Source organism: Pogona vitticeps, chromosome 3, assembly GCF_051106095.1.
Source record: "Pogona vitticeps strain Pit_001003342236 chromosome 3, PviZW2.1, whole genome shotgun sequence".
NCBI classification, from domain to species: Eukaryota; Metazoa; Chordata; class Lepidosauria; order Squamata; family Agamidae; genus Pogona; species Pogona vitticeps.
The window spans coordinates 168671625-168696022 of NC_135785.1; the positions used below are offsets into that span (position 1 = coordinate 168671625).

General features: G+C 42.3%; 1 protein-coding gene and 1 long non-coding RNA gene across 4 annotated transcripts in view; one reads left to right on the forward strand and one right to left on the reverse strand.

Moving 5' to 3' along the window:
• The first annotated feature begins 3922 nt into the window (after positions 1 to 3922).
• LOC144588114 (uncharacterized) lies at positions 3923 to 22588 on the forward strand. Its single transcript, XR_013543465.1, has 3 exons — positions 3923 to 7087; positions 10869 to 10990; positions 14585 to 22588. It is a non-coding gene; the product is annotated as an uncharacterized LOC144588114 (long non-coding RNA).
• SLC5A7 (solute carrier family 5 member 7) overlaps positions 16034 to 24398 on the reverse strand; it is a 56059-nt gene continuing 47694 nt past the window's right edge. For all 3 annotated transcript variants that reach the window (XM_072994539.2, XM_020784044.3, XM_078390249.1), the window contains one exon: positions 16034 to 24130. In XM_072994539.2, the coding sequence (XP_072850640.2) occupies positions 23510 to 24130 (621 nt within the window). In that variant the 3' untranslated portion in view covers positions 16034 to 23509. The remainder of the gene's footprint in view (positions 24131 to 24398) is intronic.

A 24398-nucleotide genomic window follows, 5' to 3' on the forward strand; every position in this document is an offset into this window, starting at 1 on the left:
AACTCTTTAGACAGTTATGGTTTCTGTAATATTCACGTCAAAGGTTACAATGGCACTAGCAATGTTGTCCCTATGCATTGTTCATGTCCTCATTACAGTCAACAATCCCATCCTTGAAGAATAACGGTAGCAGAAGCTGCAGCTACAACCACAAGGGAACAGGCATTAGGTTTCCAAATCTATTTGTGTTCAAGTAACTTTCATAATACTTGTTTCTTTGTGTTGACTTTTATACAATCACTGAAATAAAATCAAGAATATAGTGTTAGCTGATAAGGAGACAGTTGCTTTTTTGGAATACATTTCTCAGAATCCCACATGCAGCATAATCACTGGTCATACCAGCTATGGGATTCTGGAAGTTGTCATTTTAAAAAGTTACTTTTGCCGTCTCTGCCCTGTCTGTTAGTACCATCCTGCCATACAGGTTCCGTTCCAAAACAGCTATTGATGCTCTGACCACTGCAATTCAATAATGACACAGGCAAGAATTGAAAAAAGAAAAACAGAGGGAAACTCTGAGCATATAAAGATCCAGTATATAATCCAGCAGGATGTTCTTCTGCTCTGTGTGTGTGTGTGTGTGTGTGTGTGTGTGTGTGTGTGTGTGTGTATGTGTGTGTATGTGTGTGTATGTGTGTGTATGTTCTGTGCTGTCAAGTCGTACCAACGTAGAGTGACCCTAATAGGGCTTTCAAGGTAAGTGAGATATTTAAAGAGTGGTTTTAGCAGTTCCATTCCCCCAGTGAGCTTCCATAGCCAAGTGGAGATTTGAACCCTGTTCTCTAGAGTCCTAGTCCATCACTATATCCATTACTGTACACAACATTGGGAATCTTCTTCTGCTAGGGTCTGCGTAAATAAATGGGAGCTGTGCAAGAATGTGGTGGGTGAGTATTGAGTAGAACCACTTGATTTATCACAGTTCTTAAACTGGAATTGCGTACTGTAGCCATTATGGGTTCACATCTCCTTTTTAAACTAACGAGTTTACAGTATAGTTGTCAAGAAAACAATTTGAACAAAAGATGTCAAATACGACTCGAAAGAATTAATAATGTAAGTTTTGATTGTGCTGAAATCTCATAGCAATGCAGTGTACAACCACAGATATAAAGCAGTGGCCAACATCGTAAGCCAGATTGGAAGACCAATTCATGCACTAGAACCCCCACTATCCTACCAACATTTGGCAGCAAGCAATGAAAATCCATCTTGAACAATGATTGTGTTATATGCACCAGGGGAGAGAAACATGTGACCTATTTAGCATAATTATGATGAAGAATGATGGGAGTTACAATCCCACAAAATCCAGAAGGCCAAATATTTCCCATCCCTTTTATACAATAACTGCAAAAACACAATACACATAAAGTATCCCGCTCAGAATAACAAGAAACTAGCAAGCTGTCATGGAGACATTTCACCTGTTTGGTGAAGTCAAGAAAAGAGCTTTGGAAGAGACTCTGTGGAGAAATAATACATGCAAATAAAGAAAATATATGGTCATATTTCTGATTTACATAATCTAGTCTAGTCTCACCGGATCTGGATTTCTCCTCGGCTGAACAATTTGAGATTCTTAGCGCAAAATTCAAAACCTCTGACAGAAGACCTTTCCTTTGTTTTTAATAATTACTTTTTCAGCACTGGTGAAAAACAGCTCCTTCTGTGAATTATTACCACTGCCTCAGAACACAGAGTATATCTTCTCATTTTGCCCAGGGCAAACATTGCTGATTATTCATCCTGTGGGAAGAGAAATGCTCATATGACTAACAGCGAATGCGGATGATGCCATACAGTGAGACTGAACATAGCGCCTGCTATTAAACAAGAAGTACTGTTTCTTCTCATCTTTAGTACACATTCTCTTAAAATTAATAGCAATGAATGAAATGATGAATATCCTTCAATAAATGGCAGTAAGTTTAGATGCTAACATCAATCTAGATACGATTAACCCAACAAACAAAATAAATTACAAGGGGGACCTACAGAATATTGTCCAGGGTTTCTTAAAAAATGTAAATGGTTGGTAGAACATTGTGAATTGCTGGATAGCTCAGCGGTTCAGGTCTCTGGCTGTGGAGCCCAAGGTTGGGGGTTTGATTCCCCACTGGGCCTCCTCGACAGGGACTGGACCCAGTGAGCCATGCAATCCCTTCCAGCCCTACAGCAGAACTGCTGGATAGCTCAGCGGCTTAGGTGTCTGGTTGCAGAGCCTGAGGTAAGGAGTTCGATTCTTCCTTGAGACAGGCCAGACTCAACGATCCGTAGAGTCCCTTCCAGCTCTGCAGTTCTAAGATCAGGATGATGATTACGATGGTTTTTAAATGTGTGTGGGTGTTTCTCTCTGCTATAAGGTAATGCCTCTCCCCCATAAGTCAGCTGAGTCTGTTTCAACAGCAGTCTATCTATTAGTCATTTCGTCTTCGTTTAGTCGTTTAGTCGTGTCCGACTCTTCGTGACCCCATGGACCAGAGCACGCCAGGCCCTCCTATCTTCCACTGCCTCCCGGAGTTGTGTCAAATTCATGTTGGTTGCTTCGCAGACACTGTCCAGCCATCTCATTAGTCATTTAGCAAACTATATTCAGCTATTTGTTCAGGAAGCTATAGAAATACTGTAGCAGTCAATTGTCGGAGAGCATAAATACAGCCAACCCAGCTTGTAACTTATTACAATATAGTGATGACTCCTCTCCCCCACTTGCTTGTTTTGTTTTGGGCAGAATCTACTTAACTAGAATTACAGGCTGATTGTAACATGGATTTGTTGAAGAGGTTTTCAATGGAAATCAACCCATCTATCTATCTATCTATCTATCTATCTATCTATCTATCTATCTATCTATCTATCTATCTATCTATCTATCTATCTATCTATCTATCTATCTATCTATCTATCTATCTATCTATCTATCTATCTATCTATCTATCTATCTATCTATCTATCTATCTATCTATCTATCTATCTAACTTATATGCCGCCCACACTATCCAAAGGTCTCTGGGTGGCTTACAGCAATTTGAATACAATAAAAAGATAAAACAATTAAAATACAATTAAAAATACAGTGCTCTAAAAATTGCCATCAAGACCCACAGTTGATATTATTTCAGTTAAAAACCTTCTGGAACAGGAAGGTTTTGACCTGATGCCGAAACGTCATCAACATCGGCGCCAGACAAACCTCCCTCGGGACAGCATTCCATAGTCTGGGGGCAGCTGCCGAGAAGGCCCTTTGTCTACAAGGCATCCCTCTTACCTCCTTGAGGGACAGATCTTTCAGGAGGCCCCCCTGGCTAGATCATAATTGCTGGGTAGGTTCTAATTGATAGTGCAGGACTTGAAAAATCCAAGGACTGTATTAGTGGGATCAACCAATAAATGAATGCATTGTTGGAAGATATAGATTGTAATCATTTACACACTTACATTGAAGTGAATCCTAGTGAACTTAATGCAATGTCGGGATGGATATATGCATGAGTGCACTTTGAAATTACTATAATATCATAATAATCTTCTTGTTAGTTTTCCAGAAGGATATGAAGGACAGCAACTAGTTATGAAATATCAGGGCTCAAAGGATCTACAGTAGTCAGTGCCCAGACCTACTGCTATAAAAGCAATTCAAGGTTCTTTGAATCTCTGTTTCAAGCACTTTTCCTATAATTATGCAGTTTTCTGGTATCTGATAAGAGAGAAACCAAATACGAGATGGACTGACTCCCTAGAGCAGTGATCCCCAACCTTGGGCCTCCAGATGTTCTTGGACTTCAACTCCCAGAAATCCTGGCCAGCAGAGGTGGTGGTGAAGGCTTCTGGGAGCTGTAGTCCAATAACATCTGGAGGCCCAAGGTTGGGGACCACTGTCCTAGAGGAAGCCACAGTCTTGCATTTATAAGAGCTGAGCAGGGTGGTTGAGGACCGGACATTTTGGAGATTGCTCATTCATAGGGTTGCCATGAGTCGGAGGGGATGTGATGGCATGGAACAACATCTGATCTTGTAAATGTTACATTTAAAACTTCAACCCCTAGAATTCCCAGCCAGCATTCTGGAATTCTTGGAATTTCAGTCTAAAAAAAGTAAATTTCCAGAATCCTCTCTACAACAGACAGATTTTTTTACAAAATGTCTGCTTTTTTAATGATGTGGGCTTTACTCTTCTGCTGTCTGTGAGGCCAGAGCGAGAACATGTCTACAGGAACACCCAATATTGGTATAGGGTTGCTTGCTATAAAACCCATTTTATAAGTTTTCTATGAAGGATCTGCAACTGGTGTTTTCCTGCCAGTGGATGTGCATAAGATAATCTGTCACAACATTTGGTACCAAAAGCAAAGATTACTCATCAGATGAGAACACTGTGTGCACGGAGCAGTTATTTTATGTTTCCAACCATCTACTTTCTGAGGAGAAAAAAACCCCAGCAGGACTAGAAATAAATCATGGAATGCAGCAGTGGCTTGATGAGCGGTCAATAAATCATTTCTGTTGAAAGCACAACTCAAAAGAGGTTTTTGATTTTTCTGTGGAGATGGTGGTGATTATTATCATTACGAGCAGTGGCTGAGATAACAAAACAGCCACCATCACAACAAAGGTCATCTATTAAAAATGGCTTGCTTGAGCCATCTTGAGAGAGAGGGTCTGTCTGCCATGAATGATACCCGCCAGCCAGGACTGACCACTCCAGGCTGCTATTCATGTGATTAATCCGCCGACGACTCACTGGAAGGATTCACATAATCAGCTTTGATTGCTTGGGGTGCTTTGCTTTTTTCTTTTCAAAACTGGCAAAAGAACAAAAATGTTCTGGTACATTCCCCTATCTAAAACAGGAATGCAAACATCAGACCTGTCCATCTTGTTAGCTGCCTTTGTTTTTTATTTGACCAAGGTGAATTTTGAGGGAATATAATTCCCTCCTGTAACAACCCCCCCATAATCTAACAACTTGCTTGGGGGTGGGTGGGGACAGCTGGGAATGTTCCAGACCAAGTTTCAGAGTCAAGAGGGGCCACAAGATGGAGGGAGTGGGGAAGGAACTTTGGATGATGTTGGGAATGTAGCCCTGAATTTAGAAGGAAGAGGAGTTAGAGGAGGAAGGCAGCATGTAGACAGGAATTATGAATATGAGATTGGGGCTGGGTGTTTTTGGAGGAAAGGGTGTAAAAGAGCCTCGTGGCGCAGTGGTTAAAATGCTGTACTGCAGCTAAAACTGTGCTCACGACCTGGCGTTCAAATCCCAGGTAGCCGGCTCAAGGTTGACTCAGCCTTCCATCCTTCCGAGGTCGGTAAAATGAGTACCCAGCTTGCTGGGGGGGGGGGGGGCAAAGTGTAGCCTGTATAATGAAATTGTAAACCGCCCGGAGAGTGCTTGTAGCACTATGGGGCGGTATATAAGTCCAAAAATAAAAATAAATAAATAAATAAATAAATAAAAGAATGATGTAAAAGAAATGTAAAAGAAACAAGCAAACAAACAACATCAAGGACTCTTGTAGCACTACGAAGTCAGACTTCAAAGGGATCCCATGCTCTTCTGTGTAAGTCAAAATCCACTACTAATATATTAAATAACTCACAATTTGTTACCCTTTTATGATACCTCAAATTACTACCTGACGCCAATGTCTCACTCTGGCTAATGATATTATCCCCTAAGGGGAATAGCAGCAATACCAGACTGAACAGTATACTGTTCCTTTCAAGAAAGTGTACAACTGCTGCTATGGTTTCCCATATTAGCAATGACAAAAATTAAAATATTCTCACAATATACTGCAACATTTCCCAGATATGGTAATTCTTCAGTTTACACAACTGTGGTGTGGTAATGGCAATATTGTTCAAAATGATGATAAATTTAATACGTAACATACACTTATTTATAACAGATACACTCTGAGTTGACTTCTAACCTGAACCGTCTATGTTTCAACAAGGCACTGGAGCTGATCTCCCTTAAACACCAGGAGTCTATGATGAGCCTCGGGCTGCCTCCGGTCTCACATCGACTTTGTCCATTTTGTAATCTTTTTCTGAAAAGATGTTGGTGCTTATCATTTCTGCTGGAACTCATGTTCTTAACTCTTAATATCCTTCCACTGTGGCTTCTTTTCTCTATTGCTCACTCAGGGTTCAAAATGGTTCTTTGACATCCTGACCGCTTGCTCACCCCCTTGTCCCTCCCTCTCTTGCTTGCCCACCCAATCACACTGCCACATTGCTCACCCCATCAACACCCTGCTCCTCACTTGTCTCCCCACCAGCCCGATTGCTTGCTCGTCTCCTTGCTCACCCCCTTGCTGGCCCACCTGATTGGCCCCACCAGCTTGCTCGCCTCATCCCCCTACCCCTCACTCATCCCCTTCCAGCCCAATTGCTCACTTAGTCTCCTGCCTGCCTGATTGCCCCCACAAACCCGATTGCCCCCGACTGATTACCCCCGACTGACCCCTCACTCCTCCCACCCGATTGCTGCCCTGCTCAGCCCCCCATGCACCCATCCCCCATGACTCACCTTGTTTTAACAGCCAGCAGCCTTGGCGATACAGGCACAGGTGAAGGCAGCAAAGGTGAGGACACACACACGCCAAGTGAGTGAACAAGTCGGATTTAGAACCTTCAGTACAAGGTTCTGTGAAAAGGATGAACCACTGTCTGCATAGACAACATTTTTTTCAGCCACTGCAATGTTGCATTAGTCTGGTTCCTGGATAGATCAATGAGTTGGGTATCTGGCCGTGGAGCCAGAAGGGCTGTTAAATTCCCCCTGCGCCTCCTGGAAGACTGTATGGTCTTAGACAAGCTGCTCAGTCCCAGAGCCCCTTCAGAAGAAGGGAAAGAAAACCCAGTTCTGAGTACTCTCTACTTGGAAAACCCTGGAAAGGGTTATCATGGTCAACATTGACATGATGGCATGTTGTTGTTGTTGTCGTCGTCATCGTCTTTATCATTATTAATAATGTTCTGTTAGTTTTGCCTGTATTTGGCTTTTCCATTTGCAATACAGAAAGAAACGGAATGACGGGAAGCCAGAAGAAATTTCCAGTTCCTCATACTTTTGGTAAGGATGAGAACTTACACCCTGATGCTCAAATTACCTTCAGCTTCCATACTACAAAACTATCATCCTGTGACTCAGGCTAGAACTCTACCATGTGAATGTAACTGTGTTATTAAAAGGGCAAGGAAAATGTGAAACCACTGAATGAACCACTGCCTTGGTTAATCCTCCATGCTATTAGCTCTAATGAAAACACACATTTGTTTCTGAAGCCTAAAAGGCTGCCATGAGACAGGTCCACTGCTGAGCAATATTTGGCGACATGAATTGCTAATCAATCAGCAGGACCTTTTAGCCAGCTAATGAGAGTTCTCAGCTAAGCAGAAGTGCACTCAACCATTTGTTTACAGCTTGGCACCAAAAGAAGATATCAAAATGAAAACACTGCACTGAAAAATATTTAATCCATTTTATATCAACAGCATCCAACTTTTTATGAAGTTACAGCAATTGATCACTTACAACTTGTTGCTACAAAGTATTGTTGCTGGGCTATGCAGGAGTAATTTAGTACAGTGGTGCCTCGCTAGACAGTTATCCCGCATGACAGTTTTTTCTCTAGACATTGACTTTTTGCGATCGCTATAGCGATTCGCAAAACAGTGATTCCTATGGGGAAATTTCACTGGACAATGTTTGGTCCCTGCCTCGCAACCGATTTTCACTAGACGACGATTTTGACAGCTTCCTCTGCGCTCTCAAAACAGGTGTTTTCGGGACCTAAGCTTTGCAAGACAGTGATTTAAACAGCTGATCGGCGGTTCGCAAAGCGGCTTTCCTATGGCCAGTCTTTGCTAGACAATGATGATTCTTCCCCATTGGAACGTATTAAACAGGTTTCAATGCATTCCAATGGGGAAATGCTTTTTGCTAGACAATGATTTCGCTAAACAGTGATTTCAGTGGAATGGATTATCATCGTCTAGCGAGGCACCACTGTAAATAACATGGCTCACTATATATGAAGACATTCACAGTAGAGCAGGAGAGCCTCTTTTCAATAATCTTTACAGCTTTTCCTCTAAAAAGGCTTGCCAGATTTGATCCAAGCTTGACAAAACGATTGTTTGGGACTAAAAAAATAAAAATAAAAATAACGATGTCCCAGTGAATTCGGAAATGGCATGCACAGGGAATGCAGGTGGCCACTTCCAACTGATAAGAAAAGACCTCTCGTCTTTTAATGTATTCTTTCCTCTCCACCTCTCACGTTTTTGCTTTATGGTTAGCCTCAGTGAGGTGAATCAAGAACATGAGAATTTGCCCAGAGGACGCACTCTGAATTTGTCAGCCATTTTATGCAGCATTGTCACTGGAGATTTGGGCTTAAGATCTGCACACATAGTTTTGTTATGATGTTACCAATACTGGCCCTATTCCTTTGTTCTGAAATTATGTAGAAGGGAAATGTGCTAGCTTGTTTCTTCAGTCAGTGGCAGTTTATCCCTCAGGGCTACTGAAGCACTGCCCACCTCAGGCAACTCTCATTTTTAGCTGTCTTTGTCAGGCGGAAGTCCCACAGTGGAGAATTATGGAGTTTGTAGTCTAAAAAAATCAGATGCTAGGACTTCAGTATACACATGAAAGGGCATCGTAATCAAACCTGGGTCTCTAGAAAATATAATTGTAAGATGTCTTAGTTTCCATGTCCGTTACATTCTTACATGAATGTATAATGTGTAAAAAACATCTCTCAGGCCTAGGAGTCATATGGAGAAGATGGATGTGCACAAAGAACAGGTGAGAATTTTCTTAAATACAAATTGTACTGTAACTTGTTATGTGCTGTGAAGTTGCTTCAGACTCATGTCAAGTCTAGTATGGTTTTTGAGGTATATGAGATGTTCAATGAGTAGTTGACCACTGCCTTCCTCAGTACGTTTCCATGGTTCATGTACCCAGGTCTCCTCAGTCCTAGTTTGACACTACCTAGTGAACCACACTGGCACTCAGACTGTGACTTACCCAGGATAAAAAGGGCTGTAGCAAAGGAATGAATGAATGAATGAATGAATGAATGAATGAATGAAGGAAGGAAGGAAGGAAGGAAGGAAGGAAACTGCTTTACCTCTAGGATCCACCTCATTTTTATATGTAATTCTTCTAATTTCATGCATCTAGTTAGAAACGTGCACCAAAGAAAAAATAATAAAGTCCCCCCCCCTTGAGATGTATGCCTTTCAGTTAATACTTCAATATGAACGTAATGGAACCCTGAAAGAACAAGAACAGAGAAGGAAGTAAAGTACTACTGATATTTGGACAATGTTGTCAAAAGGGTCTGGGAACTCAAATGCACTAGGGACTCCCCAAAGACAAGCAAACTTGTCTGAAATGCCCAGTAGAAAAAGGATGACAGTCTAGGCTTGTAGTGGTGTTGAATAAAGGACAAACATATTTAAAAGTTGTAGCAGTCAACACAGTCCTGATTGCTCTCTCTGTGTGCTTTTTTCATGGAGAGATCTTTACTTGATAGGGTTTGGGCTTATTGGAACTCTGAGCCTCTGTAGGGGTGAGGTGGGCAATTAAAAAAGTCTGCCCCAGGAGACTGATGGATCCAAATGGTTTTCTGATGGCTTTTGGGTGTAGCTTGGATGTGCTCCTGGTTTCAACTCTGAGCTTGGATGCATAAGTCTCAATGGTGACCAGGAGTGCATTTGCACAGTTAAAGCTGGTGTGTCAGCTACCCCCGTTTCTTGAGATGTCTAAACTGGTCATGCCGACATGTGCCTAAATTAAATCTTGTTTGGATTTCTGCAATGCATGCTACAAGGGGCTGCCTTTGAAGAGTGCTCAGTAATTTCAGCTGGTTCAAAATGTTGCAGCCAGGCTGCTGCCTAGCATTGGTTACTGGGAACATACAACTTTCTTATTACAACAGCTTCACTGGCTGCCAGTCTGTTTCCAGGCCCATTCAAGGTAGTGTTGATTACCTATAAAAGCCCTATGCAGCTTGGCTCCATACTATCCCATGTAAACCTTCTTGGTTGTCAAGATCTTCTGGGAAGGCCCTTCACAATCTCATTGGGTGTGAACATAAGAAAGGGCCTTCTCAGTGGCTGCTCCCAAGCTTTGGTATGCACAGCCTGAGAAGCCCAGATTGGCTCCATTCCTTTTAGCCTTCCCTCATTGGCTAAAGGCCTTAATTTTCAGGCACGTTTTTAAGTAAGAAATGGGGTGTGTGTCTCAGGATTGCTTTATTTATTAAATTTAGGCATTCAAAAAGGTTTTTAACATTTTTTAAATGTTTTTAATCATTGCTCTTAATATGAATAGATTTTTAATTGTTTTTAATGTAGTTTCTTTAGTATTTTTTAAACTATTTGTTATTGTGTAATTTTAATTGTTGTGAGCTACCCTGAATCCCTGATGGGGAAAAAGGTGGTATATAAATCATACAACACAACACAATAAAAACAGAGCATAGCACTGTGTATTTGTGACTCACAGGCCTTCCCTCACACTCTTACTTCTTTGTGTGTGTTCCACTGTGCTCTGGCAGTCACAAAATGAGCTTAGGGGAGTCTTGGAAAGGCACTCTTGAAGAGGAATGCAGTCGCATGATGGCTTTGTCATTTGCTTGTCTGTCCCTAGGCCGGTTTTCAGCTCTTAGAAGTGATGAGCTCATTAAGGCCTCTGCTCCCTAAAAGCCCTTCAGGGAAACATTTGTCTGACTGTTTGCCATCCTGTATTTACAGGTTGCAGTTGCAAAACGTGCAATGCCTGCTTTCTCATCTATCCAGAAGCACCTATCACACTTTTTTGTTTGTTTTTATTGCAGAATAGTTTGCAAAATGCTGCCAACACTCATTCTAAAACACAGATGAAGATCCTCGTTCCTGGGACAGTCCTAAGTTAGACACAACTTGACAGCCCATAACACCAACAATCAATTTGTAGAAGGTGACAAAGTTTTCAGCTTTCGGGAAGAGACAAAATAATTTGTATACTGTTTTTATAAACCAGAACACCATTTCTGTGTCTTAAGAAAGAAAGACCTCAGCTTGTCACTCAACCTGGAAGCCTTCCACTTGAGATCTTTGTCCTAAGTGAGCTATATTTATATATCTGTGTCTGTTGTCAGATGTCAGATAGAACTCCCACAATGGAGATGTTGAGATCTGTAGTCCAAGATATGCAAAAATCCCACCCCTGGTGACTAAGCCCAGCTTCAGTAATGATCCAATACAGGAGTCAGACTTCACTGGGTTCGTAAGTTGCAGTTTGCTGTGAAGATGGTTTGGCCGTCAAAGCCTTTGGGCTCCATTCCTCTGCATGTCTCATCCATACCGTCAAGCAGATGTTTTTGCCCATTGAAGAGGCATCAGGCCATCCAGGATTTCAAATTTTTAACAAACTGATCCTACCTCTCTTCGGTCAGATTCCCAGTCCCTTGGAAAGGTTTTGCACAGAAGCTCTAAAGCAGGGGTCTCAAGCATGTGGCCCGGGGGCCATTTGCGGCCCACTGGATGATAGTTTGTGGCCCCTGACTTGCCTGCCCCCCCAAAGTGCCCACGCGTCCTCTGCTGTCAAGAGCACCTGTAGGGCCCCCGCCCCGTTCTGTTTAATTTTGCAGGTACCGGTGGGGGCTTTTCTCCTTTAGCAAGGAGAATTCTGTGAGGGTTTAAAAAAAAAATGTCTTGCCCTCCTCCCCACCCCGCTAGGCGGTTGCCAGTACTCCCTTCCTTCTCCACTTCATCCTGCTGCTGCTGGTGGTGGTGGCGCCTCGTGGCGCAGTGGTTAAACCGCTGTACTGCAGCCAAAACTGTGCTCACGACCTGGGGTTCAAATCCCAGGTAGCCGGCTCAAGGTTGACTCAGCCTTCTATCCTTTCGAGATCGGTAAAATGAGTACCCAGCTCGCTGGGGGGGCAATGTGTAGCCTATATAATTAACTTGTAAACCACCCAGAGAGTGCTTGAAGCACTATGGGGCGGTATATAAGCAGCACGCTTTGCTTTTGGTAGTGAAGAAGGAGCTGGAGGGGTTCGTGGCTGGCGACGAGGGCTCATGTGCCCCTCCTCCTCCTCGGAGCCCCAGCCGGGCTAAGGAAACTCCTGGGTGGCTTTCTCGGGCTCTTGCTCCGCTTGGCGGAAAATCTGATGCAACCCAGCCTCACCCAGATTCTGCCTCCAGCGGCCCCCAGGTAAATTGAGTTTGAGACCCCTGCTCTAAAGAGTACAGTCATCCTCATGGTCAAATGACACTGCTGAATTCATACCAGCATCTGCATTTAAGACGAATAGGCTCCATTGCCTGTGCCCAGAGTGATCCAGGTGTTCTTTAATCAAAGTCACATTACCACCACATAATCAGCTTACACTGCACTTGCAAATAAAAATAAAAATGGCATGCTGCCATTCAGAAAACACAAACTGATTGGCAGACAGAAACCAAAGGTCAGGCAAGTAAGGCAGTACCTTTTGATTAACGTAGACAGAGATGTTTCTGTTCTGAGGATAAGCAACTCTTCCATTAATAGACTGATCTGATTACTCATCCCATGGAGGATTAAAACACAACAAAACTGGGAAGTTACATTTATCCTGATTGCTTTATTCATATACACCACCTTAACTGCAGTCACAACAAAGACTTCATGATGTTAGTGTTTCTTCTGTAAGAGAAATTTAAATGCACTTTAAAGGCTGGATCCCCCTGACCTCCAACTACAGGCCCTGTGTTAGAGGTGGAGCCTGGCAAAGCATCAAGGGATCCCTATTGCTAAGCATTCTGGAGCTGTATCTGTGTCTCTTTCCCAGGGGTTTTAACAGGCAAGAGTCCAATAAACCAGTCTAATGTCAGAAGTCCACTAGATGCAAAACAGATATCAAAATGCCAGAGCCAAAACACAAACCAGAGTCAGAAGTCAAAGTCCAAAGCTGAGAGTCTAGAAGACAAAGGCCAAAATGAGCAGGAGCGTAGATGCAAGCCAGAGAAATTGACTTGTTACTTCCACGAGCTTCCCAGCCATCTGAGAACTGCTTATATAGTAAAAACAGTCCTTGAACTGCTGGAAGCCTTTCATTCTGTCAAAACTCAGGACTAGCTGATCTGATGTTTCTGTGGGCAGCATTCAGGCGATCCTCTGACTTTTGTGTCATAAGTCTTTGCCAAAGTCTGGCCCTCACCCTGTCTACTGGGGGAGGAGAATCTGGTGCTGTCTGTGTTTCTAATCGCTCAGCATTCTCCTCAGCTGTAGTTAACCCCTCAGGTTCTGGATCCTTGGCTGAACTCATGACAATCTGCCTATGACAATGTCAGGTTAAATTCAGGGGATTCAGGTTAATGCAGTATTGTATTTGATTAATTTACTCTCTGAAGGCACAGTACCAAAGATTTTCAAGTCCTTTTCTCTCTTCCCTCCCAAGCACACAAAACCTATCTTTCCCTTTAGAGGTGACACATCCTGACACCCACCAAACCTGAAAATGTGTCTCCTCACTTTGCATGAGCTTGCCTCCATTTCTCTCCTTTGCCGAGTACTAGGGAAGTGTCATTCGATCGGTTGATCCTAATAAAGGTCTCCCTTCCTGCCCTTATCATCTCCAAGGCTGCTGTTTCTCTGTCTAACAAACACAGCTCAGAAATGGGAGATAAAGAAGAAGGAAAACTAGGCTTCTCACCTTTCCGTTCCTCTGGGAAAACTCCATGTGTGTTAATGTCTGCTTTGCTAAGAGAAGCAAGGCTCCACATACCAGTGGCTGTGCCAATTGAGGGTGGTAGTCCAGAAATATTTCTAAGACATATGAAATCTTATCCAGGTTACAGATTTATGGAAAATATGCTCGTGGTACCCTGCCATGGTATGAGGGAAGGAATCCATGTTGCCCTTTTCAAAGATGGCAGCTGCAGCTTCCCTACCCTAAATGAAGCCACAGCTGCCATCTTTACCTTTTTAAATACGTGGCTGGGAGGTCAGAAGGAGACCTTGGCAGCAGCGATTAAGGTAAGGGGTTGTTGGTGGGAGTGGGGGTGGAGGCCAAGGTAGAGAAAGGAAGGGGTGTGTAGGCTGTTGGGGTGGTTGGCTGTGGGAGGGGGATGGCTACCTATCTGCCACCGATCAGCTGATCGACGGCCAGTAAGAATGGTGTTTGTTGGTTTTTTTATATGAAGGGGGTGTCGGTGTTGGTGGAGGTGGGGGAGGGATAAGGTAGGGAGGCGAAGGGTGCGGGAGGGTAGGCTGTGGGGTTGGGTGGCAGTGTGGGGTAGTGGCTGCCCATCCCCCACTGATCAACTTATCTGGGGCCAGTAGGCAGAATGGTGTATTTTTTGTTTTTGTTCTTTAATATGAAGGACGAATAAAAATGGGTAAATATTCATCCCTTTATATTCATGGGGATCTCTGGAACCCACAAATATGAAGGGATGAATATTTAATGAATCGGCTATTTTTGTAGAAAAACCCAATCCGTTTTTATATTTGTCCCGATCTCTTCTTACCACCTGAGTGTATGATCAAGAATAATGTATTTCTAAACTGACTTTAATTTTTCAGAATCAAATTACAGTCTGTACCTACCTCAGCTAATTGGATACTTGCTATTTATCACCCTACCATCTCTGGAATTCATCAAGCAGTCAGTCATAGCTGTTTATCTTCATTACTTCACTCAGAAAAGGAAACCATCCACAGTCTCCTGATATGGCAGCCTGAACTTGAACTGTCAAGCTTTTTGTATTAATGCAAGTGTTTTCTTTTTTTCCTTTTGGTTTTTTTAAATATTGGTTTTATGACACATTCTGTCATAACACAACTGGCAGGTTCATTATTCTCTGTTTGAGCTACACTGCAAATTTACATTGTGTTTGCATTGTGGGGCATGGAATAAAGAAATCTCATGAAAAAGCAAAGCTTCAGCCTGGCTTGCTTTGATTTTTAGTACATGCAAACCATGGTCTGTTTTGATAGTAAACATAAAGGGCAAGGATGGAGAGCTGAGAAGCCGGTAACACACTGCCATGGCTGGACAAAGGACCCACTTTGAGATTTCCATCCAGGTAGGACAAGTTGCACCTATGTACTCCACAACATTATTACACTAGTTTTATTTCTCCTTCCTCCTTGATAGCAGAGCAGGCAGCTAGGTTAACTTTGGGATTCAGCCCCTTAATATTGGAATGGTTAGCAAAGCACACTTGCCCCTTTGGAAAGAAAGTACATTTAAGAAAATAAGGGTTTGACTAGATAGTCAAATTGGTAGATAGTCAGGCTAAAAAGGATCACAAAAAGGTGCAGAATGATATCTGGTGCAGTCCTGGTGTGTTTTGGGTCAAGAAACCAAATGGCATTTCAAGCAACTTTATTTCTGTTTCCTCCTCTTTCTGGGAGGAAGTTTTCAGTTTTCTTCATTTTTTCCCTAGGAGGTATAGCACATCAATGCTATCTTATAAGTCCTTTAAAAATTTGCTCCCCCCCCACAACTCCAAGGAGGTGAGGGGATCAGCTTTTAATTTCAATTTCTCAATACCATCAAGTGCTGGAGCTGAACTAAAATGGAGGGATTCTACCCACACCCAAAACACAGTAGGCCCTGATAGGAACCACCAAAGGTGTAGCTAGGCATGCATCAGGGTCAGCCTGATTTGTGGAAAGGGTGGACCAGCTCATCCCCAGAGCAGACTGAACCGCATGACAAATCCCCATCTAGTGGTACCCTGAGAAAGCTAGTATTTATTGCAGAAAGACACTGAGCTGGGAGAGACTGTAGGTATCCTAAATCTAGCTGACTTAGGTGGAGGTGCAACTGCGAGGGCTTGGAGATACCATCTCCAGAAAGTCTTTGTACCTGTTAATTAAGCTACCTCCTTGCAAGTTTTAAAAGCAGAGTGATTCATATTCACAGTAATTCCCCTTAGATATCATACACACCACTCCACTGTTTAATAATAAAATAAATGTATATTTTTAATACCTAGACAAAAATGAAATCAAAACTAGACAATGTTTTACTTTTCTCCTCTGAATTTTCTTGGGTGTTATTTAATATATTAACACACGGAGAAAGAAAACATATACATCAACAGTGTGTTTCTTATTTGATTTAGCCATTTGTTAAACATGTTTCTGAGACAGATAAAAATATACATCTGTTAACAAATAACAGCGACGACTACTACCCTGTTTAAATAGCAGACTTACAATTATATACTGGTTAGCTGCACAATTTACTTGATCAACTCAGCTTGAAGGGTAGACAGATAATTCACCATTGTTGTATTAGGACTTGGATTATTTGAAATATATTTCATATATTGAACAGTTACACTCTGAAAATAAAATCCTAAAAAACGGATTGTTGCATTATTTGATTAACTTCTTTTAAGGATACATTCAATTCCGTTTCTGGTAATGTTAGTAAAATACAGATGTAATCATATACATGGATGACATATTATCGCTTTTGGGGGCTCAAATCTTTGTGCATTGTAGTTGCACTCACGATCCCCATGAGTTGTGAATGTATTTGGGCGCAGAAGGAAGACAATTCCACAAATACCCCTCCTCTTACCTGGCACTAAAAAGAGAATATGACAATAGCGTATTAAAAGACAAACAACCTGAAAACTTGCAAACTTTTCAGCAACCCGAGGCAGTTGCCTCACCCTACCTAACAAGAAGGCCGGTCTTGCTGCAGAGAAGCCAGAGTTTTTCAGCTCATAGCTTGTGTAAGACAGGGTCACTACTAGGAGCTGGCTTGTGGGGCCACTCTGTTCGCCCAGTGGTTGGCTGGACTGAACTAACGGTGGCTCCTCCCCATCGCTGTAGTTGACGGAGCTCCTTCTGCTGAACGAATCCGCAACACCAGCAGGCTGCTGCAGTTCTGGATCAAAAGATAAGGATCAACTTGCCCTCGAATCAGACCCCACTTATGAATTTTTGCGGCAGAGGTGAAATAGTTACTGAAGCCAACAACAACAGGAAATGAAGCGTACGTGAACACTAGTAAAATGGGACACCATTTTGCACCTCATCTCAGAGCAGAAAGCTAGCAGATCTGGTTTTCTGGTGCACACACCTCTGCCCACCAGCAAAAGGGAATGGGCGGGGGAGGGTGGCAGCTGCTGCATCAGCTGCTCCTCCGTATCAGCCAGCATCCGGCACCTGCTTTTCCTATGTGGTACTGCTGTCTTGGACATAAATAACCATACCTAGATCTGATATGTCATAAGGAGTTTCATTTTCCCACTCATTGGGTGATGGTGCTGTGGATAAGCAAAACAACAATTTAGATGAAAGAACCTAATTCAATGTCAAAGGTTGGAAAAGTTACGTGGACTACAGCTCCTAAAATCTCCCAGGCAACATCCTTTGGGGAGGGGAGTGAAGAAAGTGGTTTATTTTGGTGAACACATGGCCATAGATTTCATGTATATAAATATTTTTTATGGCCATAAACAAACACAGTACCTGAGTTAAGCTGTTTCTTGCAAGATCTCTCACTTTCCTGTGTATGGAAAACAAACTTTTAGGCTTTAACCCTTACAGCTCTTTCTTCACTCCCACAAGCAACTTATGAAAACACATACACAGTCATCTGAAAAACTTCACATTTGGCCTACAGCATGATTAGAGATTCTCTCTCTCTCTTTTTAGCAGGGAGACAGTGCTGTGAACAGTAATTTGGTAAGTCTTTCTCCTCTGAGACCTATAATAATAATAATAATGTGCCATCAAGTCAATTCTGACACACAGTGACCCTCTTCAGAGTATTCAAGGTACAGAGTACTCAGATGCGATTTACCATTCCCCTCTCCTGAAGGTGCCCTAGGACTGTGCAGCTTGCCCAAGGCCACACAAGCCGGTTCTACTCACAGGACCCACAGTGGTAAACTGAACTCTCAACCTCTACCTCTGCATCCAGATACCTAAACCACGGAGCTATTCAGCTACGCAGGGACCTATAAGCCACTCTTCTCTAACATGGTGCTCTCCTGATGTTCTAGGCCACTGGTTCTTAACCTTTGTTACTCAGATGTTTTTGGACTGCAACTCCCAGAAGCCTTCACCATCAGCTCTGCTGGCTGGGGTTTCTGGGAGTTGCAGTTCAAAAACACCTGAGTAACAAAGGTTAAGAACCACTGTTCGAGGCTACAGATCCAGTTAGCTCAGGTAGTGTGCACAATTATCAGACATGAATGGGGACTGTGGCTCAAAACACCTGGAGGGTTGAGAAAGCTGCTAGAGTGCACCTTGTATGTTCATACATTCATTTCAAGTGATACCTGCAGGTGATGTGGTGCAATGAGACAGCCCAATGACCCACTGACTATCTACTTTGAGGGATCCTCCACAGAAGCTGTTGTAAAATGTCAGTGCTTTCCTGTTTATCTTGTTGAGCTAGTTTCGGGGTGAACCAAATGCAACAGGCTTGAAACAGTTCTGCTTCCTTCCTGCTATTCTGATATTCCTGGTGCCCAACGAGATGTTTTGTGGTTGCTGTCCCATGACAAACTTGCACATGAATGCACAGATCTGCTATTTACTGATTGTATGGAATGTGCAAAAGTACAAAAAATAAATATATGGAAAATGCACAAAGCGTTCTAGTTTCACTCTGGTTCTGGGGAAAACACATTTACAGGAATTCACTGTACATTTCCACTCCTGAAGGAGGTGGAATAGCATAGCTTTCAAAGTGCACGTTGGTTTAAAGAACTCTTCCGTTCCTTAGACTAAAGAAGTAGTTTGGGAAGGAAATTTTCATTTCTGAATCAAATTGTTCTGAGAAACAGAAAAGAAATGCCAGTCTCCCCGAATCTGATTCCCTCCATAGCTGTTGGACTACATGGCAACACTGCAAGAGAGTGATGGGAATTGTAGTCCAACACAGCTAAAGGGCACCAGATTTTTGAAGACTGCCAAACTTCATTATCAGATCTACATTTTTTTGGGACCAGAAATGTATGCTATGTGATTTCTCAATGTAATTGTCTTCTACTCAAATGAGGGCTACAGGATGAGGTCTGTCCCATTCCCCTTTGACTGCACCCCCAATTCAAGTCATCCCTGGAGCGCTGATTGTCCCTTGAACTGGAAAGACACAGGCACAGTCCAGCTGCATGTATAGGTAGCATCATCACCTCACCTGCAGCTAATAGTAGCTCAGTGGGGGTAAGTTTCATCAGGCTGTCACTATATATGGGTGTGTGTAGGACAAAGATTGACACTACATATTGCATTGCTGCTTGGGCTGCTTTTTAGCAAGATTACATGAGAAGGTCCATGCACACATCTCCCATACAACATGTAGGAAGCCTATTATTTGTTAAATGTCAGGCCTTCCTTGTTCTGTAACTTTTTTCACTGCCCAGCAATAGGGGATTTAAAGAGGAGGCAAAGCAATGCAATTTCTTCATTAGCTGGATTGATAAAAAAACAAAAGAGACAGACAAAGAGAATGACTGCAATAACAGCAACAGCAACCTGGTGGCTTTTTTCTTGATGAAAAAAATTAGGTATAAGAAATCCTGGATCAAAAGATAAGGATCAACTTGCCCTAGACTCAGACCCCACCTATGAAGTTTTGCAGCTGAGGTAAAATACAAAAGAGCTTCCCCATTCCAGGTACTCAAGCCAGCAATAACAGAAATTGAAGTTTACACGAACACTAGTAAACTGGACACCATTTTGCACCTCATCTCAGGGCAGAAAGCTAGTTTAAAGCCAGCAGATCTGGTTTTCTGGTGCATACACCTCTGCCAGCCAGCAGAAGGGAATGGGGATAACTCCATGAAATACTTTACCATTTAATCATCTGCACTTTTCAATTTTAGCTTTAAAAAGTGGGACTCAGCCTCAAAATGGAGGGGCGAGTCCTCCCACATTGAGCAAGTGCCACTGGTGATAAAAACATTTTACCAAGGGAAGCTTATTATTAAAAGCTTTTGGATATCTCTGAATCACATTATGATGTCCAATATGTGATCTTCTAATGAGAGAAAAAAGGGATGCTTTGGGGAGACTCAAAACTAGCTTTTCTATTCTGTTATCGCTTCACTGTTTCTTTCACAGAAATGTAGGCCTGCTCTTCCTGGTTACTATTAACTGGCAGCTGTCATTTCTTCCTAATAATATCCAACGGGATTAGAGGGACAAAATGGCACCCTTGTTGGCAGCTATCATTTTCTTTCTTGGAAGAATACTTCCTCATGATTGGGGAGAACTAGTAACCACTCAAAGGAATCTTGAGTGGTGAATTCCCACTCCTCTCCAGTGTGGAATTCACTCACTCATTGGTGGAAGACCAGCACAAGTCCCCTACCCATTTTTACTACTGTACTTCCCCTTACATTTGGTAGGGCTGTGCCCTGGATTTGGACAAATCATCCGTTCCAAACTGAATTGCCTAATCTGCACTGATTTCTATGAAGTCTGGATCGAAAATTTTGGAGTGGCCAAAAATTACTTTGTGTCCAGAGCAGAATCTGAATTGGAAGGGGCACAAATCTTTTCAACCATTACCCAGTAGGACAGTTACAAATTGCCCTGGATCCAGGGCACGAAACAAAGTGGATGGGATGTAAATTGCTCAAGACAGAATCGAGAAACATTCTAAAGCCTTGTAGTGGCCTTCCAGCTGCATTGGAAGGCCTCTGCACAGCTCTAGCGACAAGCGATGGGTTCTTTCTATCTTTCTTCCTTAGAATCAGTTTTCAGTTCAAATTATTGCTGTAGAATGTATTTATATTATGACTCTTCCCTCTACTGGTTGCCACCATTTACAAGTAGGAAATTGTGATTATATTCATCCTAGTGTAAGAACCTTATGCTTTGTATCCAATAGCTAAAATAACTTTAAATTTCACATTTTACAATACTCTTAAGTACTTCATGAAAGACTATGTTGTAAACAAAATTGATTTCTTCATAGAACTGTTATACTTCTAGGCAGTCTTTTTTAGAGACTGAAAAAACAGAGCAAGGGAGGCTTGGCTCAGTTCACAGATCTTCTCAAATAACTAGGTAGAATACAATTCATTTGTTACTGGAAATCAGAAAGGGAAGAAGGAGCCTGATGACCAGAGCAGGCAGCCTGTGCAAGAGAGGCATTGACAACATGCTAGTATGGGGTTCATAGCACTGCTAATATTTGTTTCTTCTTTCTCCTAGCCTCATCTCCAGTTTACAAGGAAGAGGATGCAGATGGAGTCACTGCCAAGACTTTCCCTGACTTAAAAAATCCTGTCCCCACCCTGGAAACAATTAGATACTGCATACAAAAGAAAATACTGTTATTGATGATGGATTGATGTGGAGCACCAGTTACAGTAATGTGCCCCTCTCTTCTTCTCCTAAAAGTGAAATCACTTTTATCAGATAACTGTTCTGGTTGGATACTGATAAATGTGAGATTCCTTCCTATCTCAGAATAGCCAAAAGCCTATGCTGAAATGTGTCAATCTACCAATTTTGATTTCACTGAATTTCACATTTCCCTGATTTCAGATATGTGTAGGCCTGCACTGAGTTCAGTTTGGAAACACAGAAAAAGGTACCCTAATATATGCATTTTTGTATTCACTTTTCTGTGTGTACAAATGCACAAAGGGTAGTAATTCCCCAATCCTCTGGATTGCCACTAGTGACACAGGGATATGTGAAAAACAAGCACGGAAGCTGAGATTTTATCGAAAGCCACAGTTTGGATGAAGTGTCCCTGTTGTAATCTGCAGTCAAGTACTTAATTAATTAGTAATACAGCATAGTGAGTAGAGGTCCTGGAGGAGGTATCTGTTTTGAGGAGTTACCATTTCAGACTGCAAGTGAAGGCATTAAAACTCTGAATGCTCTCCAACATAAAATGTGCTTAGTAAACATACCAGATTAGCATACCAGGAATACAACTTTCAGCTGGTCTATCCCATGATGTGCTAGCACTGTGTATGTGGAATGGATATTATGTTGAAAAGTAACTTTTGTTGAGTAAATCCTCTCCTACAGAATGTGACAAGAAAAAAAAATACATATAATGAAATGCTAAAGCCAGCCAGAACTGAGTGCTAAGATGATGCTTTAGATTCCACAGCATCACCCTACAATGGCTCATATATGGATGGCTTCTGCATGTCCTTATGCACATTCTTCTTGAAAGTTACTTGTCAAGCACTGAACTTCACCTCTTCCCAGGTCACATAAAAAAATTTGTTTTTTGATATTTTGAGTAACTCTATTGAAATGGCTGGAAATGGCTGCTTGGAGTGTTTTCCCCCTTTTTTCTGCTTCCTGAACTAAACTTCACACTTCAGACGGGAAACATTGGTTGTGATCTGTAACATGTGTTATTTTTTCACTGGCTTCCAATGCAGTCTGGGAGGCAGAGAAAGCTATATTCCCACATGAGATTGCTTGTTTTCTAGCAAGCTGTCCCTAATGAAGATTACCTGATTCTCCTTTGCAAAGCTAAGATCCTTACTGCTGGGTATGTGGGTGTATATTCAATGGTGAGAGTAGACTGAAAAGGGGAAGCTGGCTAGATACATGGATTTGGGTGAACCCCATTTCATGCTTGATCCACATTGAGCAGACTTGGCATTTTTCAAAGAAGGGAGTTTGCATTACAAATGCCCTTCATAGTTAAACTTTACGTTGAATTTAGCATTTCAGTATCACCCTATAGAAGGAAATGGGACAACCCAGCCATAGAGCTTCTGGTAGGTAGGGATTAATTTTCTTGTCATTCCCACCAGACATCAATGATTTATTGTGGGTTCAACTGAACCTTTCAGATGCCTAGACAGAAGTATCCTCCCCCGTGTGACTTAAAAATTCTCCCTCAAAATGTTTCCTTAACCTCCCAGGGTGGTCATGTGTGCTAGTTTGCAGGGGAAAGTGATCCATTTTAAAGATGGTCAGTCTTCTGTTTGTAAGTCTGTCCAGCTTAAGTCCTATTTAAAGAAAAAAAAGACCCCTAAGGATGGAGGGCAGCAGAGCCTGAAAAGTTTCTGATCAACAGTACCTAGCAGCAGACTGGGTAGGCATCCTGACCACCCAGCCAGTCTATGGTGAAATATATTCTATTTCTGTTCAAATTATGTATTTCTGCATTTATAAGTATGTACGTTTTATGAAAATCCCTGCCCTTTTTTTGGCCCACATTTTTAGAGGCGCATTTCCTCTTTCTTGGCAATACATATGTGGCCACTCTATCTGTTAAATAGCATTCTGCTTCATTCAAATGCTGGAGGAATAAGATACTATATAGTTTACCCAACACATTTTATAATAGGCGTAACAATTTATTCCACAGACTATTCCTGTTCCTATAGATGGACTAAGAGGATTGTGCAGTGGCTTGATGTTTCCTCTCCATTTCCTCTTTGCTCTTCTTTTTTTAAGAAAAGCCGCTGAACTCCCCTTCTGGCATACCCTGTTCCACTGTGGGGTGTGTGAAAGCAGCATTTCTCTTTGGCTGGGTTCCTGTCACTTATCTTCCGCAACGGATACCTCTGGGCTCGAGTCAAGATCACTGAGGGCCTCTTTGTTTGTGAAGGTGGAGCTCAGAGACAAACTGTGTCGAGGGTTCACAGGTGCCAGCTCATTGAGGACAATATTCTCGCTTTTCACAAGCGTCGTCTTGTCCATGTTCTCGCGACTGTACCTTGCCACGACAGCATCCAGAAGGTCTAGTTTGGGTGGCAGAGTGCCACTTTCAAACAAGTATTTTGCTAGGTAGGATACGCCGATATTCGTGAGGAAGGAGGTCAGCATGGCCATGGTCTTAAAAGGGAATCGCTGAACGTATCGATCATTGTCTTTGTACCAACCAGGATAGAAAATCAAGGGTTTCAACTGTAGATACGGTTCCCCTCCAGTGATTCGGAGCAGGAGGCCAAACAAATATCCGGCAATGGCTCCGTATGTGTTCGTTCCTTTGACAAAAAGGACACACAGGAGCTGAGGGAAGATGATGATGTATACCAGGTCTGAGCTCAAGTACCAGAGTCCATACACTGAATGAGTGAGTAAGGCCATCGCTGTTGCCAAAGCTCCAAACACAAAAATGGTACTACGCATGACCCAAACTATTTCTCTGTCCGATGCCTGCAAGACACAAGAACCACTGTAAGTGTTTTCTATTACTGTTCTTTAAATCACAAAGAAAAAGAATCATATAGATTCAAATTTACCAAATAGACAGATAAATTTCATTAATCTAGGATAATTATGATTTATACCTCAAATGACCTGATAAAATCCTGACATTTAGCAAGTCCCCAAGCATCCAGGATTGGATACTTGCCATTCCCCAAGTATTAATTGGTTAAAGAGCCTTAGAGAAACGGGAAATGACTTCATTTTGTTGGACCCT